The 6,484-nt window shown below is 33.9% G+C and overlaps 1 protein-coding gene across 2 annotated transcripts in view; it reads left to right on the forward strand.

Annotated features, from left to right (window-relative positions):
• LOC111789782 (DNA topoisomerase 3-alpha) overlaps positions 1-5,776 on the forward strand; it is a 16,109-nt gene extending 10,333 nt beyond the window's left edge. For both annotated transcript variants that reach the window (XM_023670470.1, XM_023670471.1), the window contains exons 18-24: positions 309-347; positions 1,653-1,731; positions 2,434-2,505; positions 3,806-3,877; positions 4,448-4,594; positions 4,959-5,079; positions 5,305-5,776. In XM_023670470.1, the coding sequence (XP_023526238.1) occupies positions 309-347; positions 1,653-1,731; positions 2,434-2,505; positions 3,806-3,877; positions 4,448-4,594; positions 4,959-5,079; positions 5,305-5,581 (807 nt within the window). In that variant the 3' untranslated portion in view covers positions 5,582-5,776. The remainder of the gene's footprint in view (positions 1-308; positions 348-1,652; positions 1,732-2,433; positions 2,506-3,805; positions 3,878-4,447; positions 4,595-4,958; positions 5,080-5,304) is intronic.
• The last annotated feature ends 708 nt before the right edge of the window (positions 5,777-6,484 follow it).

Raw genomic sequence — 6,484 nt, forward strand, 5'->3', positions numbered from 1 at the left:
GGGGGGGGGAGTGTAAAAAAATAAAAATCAGAAAATCTACATGAATTTAAAACTAGGCCGGTAGGCTAGTTTGACTCCTTTTGGGATGTTATTTTTGTAGGTTCATTTTTCAGTTTTGGTTCTCTTGCTTGTGTTGGCGCTCTTGTATTCTTTCATTTTTTTTGGTAATTCTCAAGTTGATCGTTCTTTTAAAATTCTACATGTCCTTATAGTTGAAACTAACATTTTCTTGATATTTTAGTTTTTATTCTTTTCATTTATATTATTCATGGTAACCATCTTGAATTGTTTACTTTGACAACCTGCAGGATGGAAATTACATGGTTGGATGTTTGGGCTTTCCCCAGGTGCGATGTGATCATATACCATGATGGGTGCCGCTTGTTATAAATAGCATGTTGGCGTATTAATTTTCCATGAAGAACTAGGAATTTGATTGTTATTTTGTCCTCCCTCATTTCGCTCTTTTAACACTCACAAATACATGCACTAGTTAGATTTTTAGTCTAGAAAACGATATCTTACCGTTCGAGAAGTCCCTTAAGCCAAGAAACAACTTTTCATCAATAGATGAAAAGATACAAAAAATTCCAGGAAACTACCTTCCAAAGGAGAAAAGAAAAATCAACAGCCAACCAAAAACGAAAATGGGCCAAAACAACAGCTTGGAAAAAATGAACAATTAAAAACCTCAAATAGAACAAATAATTAAACCAACAACAAGACTAGCCCCCAACAAAAAGCCAAACAACCAAAAAAACGCTTGAAAAACTTAAGAAACCGAACAAAAAGGACCAACAAAAGAAATACTCCCAAGCAGCCAAAGACAATCAGGCAAAAATAGCAAACCAACCGCTCCTAAAGCATCTACAATCCAAAAAATAAGAAAGCTACCACAAAGCTGAAAACACTGTGAGGGGAAAAATGCCATGGAGGGATAAACAAACTGAAAACAAGGCTGAAATGGAAGCAAACTCGACCATGAAATCAGCAAACCAATGAAGATAACCAACAGAAAACACCAAGCAGCAAGAAGAAAACCACACAGGACAGCCAAATACTTTGAAAAACCAAGGAAGAGAGATAGATTCCTAGGCTTTAATCTCATATCTCAAGGTCACTAATCTTTAGGAAGGTCACATGTATGCACCCGTCAAGTTAAAAGGACCAAAATGTACTATAGGGGATGTGACTAGTTGTTAGTTTTTCCTACCCGGGTTATATGCTATCAAAGCCGTTATTGTTACTCGCTTTTAGCTTATAACATTGTTTTCTTTAAAAAAAATTTCAATGTATTTCCTCACTCATGTTTTCTAAAACATTTTTCTCAAACGTGACCCGAGGCTCGAGCATACCCCGATATTGTCCGCGAAGTACGAATTTCACACGGCTGACTTGTTCACTGGGTTAGAATAAGTGTCACACAATCGTTGTCCCGCTGCTGCAAGAGTGCGATTGTGACACATGACATGTCATTTTTAACTTTCTAGCTTGTTCTAGTTAACACTTCTACTAATTAAATCATTCCGATCCGTTATAACTACCAAATCTTTTTTAATGAGAAAACATATTGATTATTGTGTCAGCAACTACCACTACCCCGATTTATGTGTTAGATAATTATTTAACGTATATTATCTACCAATTTCCAGTGTAGAAATGTTGTCTGGCTCCCAGGATCCATTGCAGAAGCTGCAGTAACCTCTAATCGTTGCAACTCATGCACTCCAGGTTTCTATCTTTTCCTAGCTTCGAATTCACTTCTGTATTTTTCCCAAAAGGATCAGAAATAACCTTAGTGTAAACATCATTACATGTTTGTACTTATTGTTGGATTGGGGGCCCTAGTGGAAAATGAATTACGAAATTACGTGTAACCACATAGCACATGCGGCAAGTTGGATTCCAGTTTTTCAACATAAAAAATAAATAGGGCAAATATCAATTTCTCCCCCTAAACTTTGGAGTTTATCAATTAAAACTCCAAACTAATAATTGTCGGAATTTAAACTCTACACTTTCACAAGTCGAAATGAGTTTACTTATAAAAAGCTCATGGTTTAAATTGATATAATTATTAGCTTGGAGTTTAATTGATACAATCCTCAAAGTTTAGGGGTACAAGTGTATATTTTCCCAAATATATAGAACCAAAAAATGAGTGTTATTTTAACATATTACGGATGCTGTTATGTTAATTGTCTTTGCCAGGCTGTCTTATAAAATGATATGTTTCATGTTCTTGTCATTTCATTTTCATGTCTAATTTCCATTTCCTATCTGAAGTTATTAACTAAAGTTGTCATCGGGTTCGTTAATGTGCTTTTCCATTTTCTTATAATGTGGTCAACGTACAGTATAGTTTCTATGATTGTTCTCTACAGAGTTAGGAAATAATGAATCTCTTTTATTTTCTGAAAATTCTTCAAATAGGTCCTGTTTACTTGATCCAATTTAAGTTTCGCCAGCTGGAAATACCTCCAAACTACAATCCTAACCACTTGGGTACGTACTACTATTTTAATCATGGGATGTCATTTGAGGTTTTGTTAAGCATCTGCTGTCTTCTTTTTTTTTGACATAATTTGATACTGCATTGGAGTTGCGCAGCTATTCATACATGCGTTAAGAGTGCTTGCATTCTCCCGTGAAAATGATGAAAAATATGTGTATAATTTTTCTGCTTTACATATTAAGATTGCAGAATCTAAGATTTTTCATTCTTGTTCATGCTTTATTTCTAATCTGGAGAATCAAACAATCTATTTAACATGGAGTTGTGACGACTAGGACATATTTAGTTTCTTTATGTTCTGCTATACAGCTTTTGTATTTCACTTTGTTGTAATATTAATGCAGCAAAAAATTATAACTCTTGTTAACGACCAGAGAATGAAAGAAAATATATAGTTTCTCTTGATAAATAGAAGAATACAACCCTAATTAGAATAGATTTCATTGATTACGAAGGGGCCTGGAAAGAACAGGAAGCAATTATACTCGTGTACACAAAGTATCTCAATTACACTAGTCTACACAGATTAACCATAAAGAAAAAAATGAACAAGGGCCTAATGAGCAAGCAAATAATGATGCCACAACCCTTCATGTTCTAATCACTTACTGCATTTAGCTAACTCGCTAAAATGTAGTAATTGCAGTTTGCACACAACAAGACAGTAGAATACGGAGTAAATTTTGATGTTTGAGCTTTTTACCTCACCACATCAAATTTGTTATTATTATCTCCTTTCCATTTGGATAAAATTATAAACATATTTTGATATTTGAGGAAAAGTGAAAGTGGGAACCTACTCCATATATTTTCATAAACATCCACGAAGGTTTGCGGACCTACAAATATAAGTACAATCAGCCTGACAAAGTATACAAGCTGTAAATAAAAGGAACAACCTGAAAACGATAAAAATATTTCAGGCACTAATTAAGTAAGGTAACAGAATAAGAACAAGGTAGAAACAATAAAGAAAAAAGAACAGTGGTGGCTAATTTAAATAAAAAATCTACTCTGGTGCATTTTACCTATACTAGGAGAAGAATTAGCACTGCGGTTATGTTAATTAATCACTACGTCAGTCCTTTTTTTTTTTTTTTTTTTTTTTTTTTTTTTTTTTTTTTTTTTTTNGAAAGCTAAATAGGCCTTATTTGGCTCATTAGTCTTCTCTTTCCCTTAAGTGGAATGAACTCTTGCGTTACCGTTTATAGTACTATTCTTATGTATTGTTTTTCCAAATTTTCCCTTGATCTATATATTAAATTCTTGGTTCTTCGATTGTATGATTAGGTTGTATAGGTGGTTGCGATGATATTCTTAGGCAATTGACCGAAATCTGTGGTACCGGATCCCGCATATCAGGCATGTACTTTTGTGCAATTATTTCTTCAAAACATTTGACCTGTGCAGGTTTGTTTTGCTTTTGTTTCCATTGTTTGGAGTTGACGACCAAGAAACAGTATGAACTCGTATGCTGTTCACTGAAATCTGTTTCGTTGATCAAAGTCTCTTCTACGTTCCATTAAGCTAAAACAAATTTACCATCCCTCCCCATACCTGTTTTTACCTTACCAAGTTTCTGGGGAGCAACAGTGGGTTATTGAATGTTGAATGGTGTTCACTGCACCATCTGATTAAGATGTATATTTATAAATTGGATTTTTTTTTTTTTTTTTTTTTTTTTTTTTTTTTTTTTTTTTTTTNTGAATTTGGAACTTGAGACAGTCTCCTCCTTTAAGAATTAAGTATCGATCAATGGTCTCATTACCTGTTCCATAAAAGCATGATTTAGAAGGGAAAATAATCCACATGACCCAAGAAATTAAAAAAAAAAAATCCTCTTGCAAATATATATGATTTCAGCATCAAAGGAACACTTCCGTTTACTTTTCCTCCCATTTACTTTTTGCACATTCAAATTATGTTTTCCAGCTAGAGGTCGAGGGACTTCATCATCCAGTGTGCAGCGGGGTAACACTGCGCATAGTGTATGCGTTTTCTGCCAACAATTAGACCATTCCTCAAATGATTGCCCTTCCCAGGTTGTAGGCTCCAGAAGTGCTCGTCGTCGACAAACTGGTAAGCATGATTTTCTGTTGTCTATCATTGTAAATGGACAGTTGATACATTTCAAATATTTTGAGTAGCTTTTATATTTATTTTCTAGTATGGATGTGTGCCAAAAGCACTGTCAAATGCTTAATTTTTTCCTTGGGTCGTTTGCATATCGTGAAGGAACTTATTTACTTTTTTTGAAAAGACACTTTTTTCTATTGTAATCATTGTTATTTTTACGAAGGGGAATCTAACAAATGTTAGTAATCAACGAAGATTTTAAACTTCTGAAATTGTGGATCATCTTTGTATGCTTTTAGATTTTTTTTTACTGCTGTTGAGTTTTTTTTAATCCTTTCTTCCATCTTGTTTAATATTTTGTTGGCAGGAGAATCTTCATTTTCATGCAGTAACTGTGGCACACCGTGCGTCTTACGGACTGCTAATACTACCAATAATAGGGGAAGAAAGTTCTACAAATGTCAATCTCAGGAGTGCAATTTCTTCGCGTATGCAGCTTCCTTTAAGTTTGTTTTGATCTCTTAGTCCTTTTTCTTCGTGACATTGACATGAAAACTCAAGCATTTGACAATAATGATAATCTACCATGATTTGCCTTCACACTACCGTAGTTTTGTTCCACAAGGAGAAGGTTTCACAGTAAATCAATTCAAACTGTTGCTTAAATACCTTTCTCTTGTTAACATAAATGTAAATAATGCATCCTTTTGCAGATGGGAAGACAGCGTAGACAGTGTCAATGGAGGAAATAGTGCTGCACGGTCAAATATCAGGAGCTCGGGCTCGGCAGCATCTAATACAAACCCTGGTCGAAACACAGGACGTGGTCGAGGTCGGGGCCAGGGCCAGGGCCAGGGCCAGGGTCAGGGTCAGGGTCAGATTGCAGCAACATTTGTGTCAGCAACTGGTGAGCCAATATCTGATAGAAGATGTTTTGTTTGTGGCGATCCATCACACTTCGCCAATGTTTGCCCAAACCGTGGTGCTTGATTCCTTTCCACAGCTATAAGTTCTTCAAAAATTTTGTTCTAAAAAATAGATTCCGAGGAAAAAAGTGTTCTAGCATGATCCGGAACTTTAGTTCAGCATTTGTCACATGTATAGTTAATTTTGAAATGGGATTCAGAACAAGTCTCTTTTTATGGCGTTCTTGAAATGAAATCACATCGCCACACCATTTTTAAACACGAAGTTAAGATACCCGAAACGTGTATGCAAGAAACCTAAGAAGCATAGACACTATAAGTTAATTTCTAAAAGTTTAGGACATTATTATGCTTTCTTCCAAGTATAAACTATTTTAATACAATTCTAGTGCTACAAATAATAATAATGAAACACCATTGATTTGGATTTATATTCTGGCGCATAATTTAATTCTCATCAAATTTATATAAAATTAAGTCTCAAAATAAAATTATAAAATTGAACTTAGCTAAATAATAAATGATACACAAAATAAACAAGTCACATAAATGCATCATCCTAAACAATGGATCTAGCCTCAACATACTCAAGAAAGCTAAAATGAAAAATAAAAAAATTAATAATAAAAAAAAACTAGCCCAAACAAAAAAAAAAAATCTGTTAGTTCATACCCAACCATAAATTTTCAAAATTTTAAAATTTTAATTAATTGGGAATATTTATTTCCCCTCATTTAAATTTGAGCTGACTTACTCTTACATAAATAGGAAAAAAATGCTTTGAAAAAGTTTAACGGAATCAATATGTTTTGCTATCAATTTAACGTAGAATTTAGGTTATTGAGATAAAGAAAGACGAAGTCTTTTATTCAAATAGATCTGAATCGTAAAATCTAAAACACATCACACTATAACAACGATACTAATTTAGTAATTAACCCAAAAGCCAAAAAGAGAATTGTTGAAG

The sequence above is a fragment of the Cucurbita pepo genome, chromosome LG03, assembly GCF_002806865.2.
Source record: "Cucurbita pepo subsp. pepo cultivar mu-cu-16 chromosome LG03, ASM280686v2, whole genome shotgun sequence".
Lineage (NCBI taxonomy): Eukaryota > Viridiplantae > Streptophyta > Magnoliopsida > Cucurbitales > Cucurbitaceae > Cucurbita > Cucurbita pepo.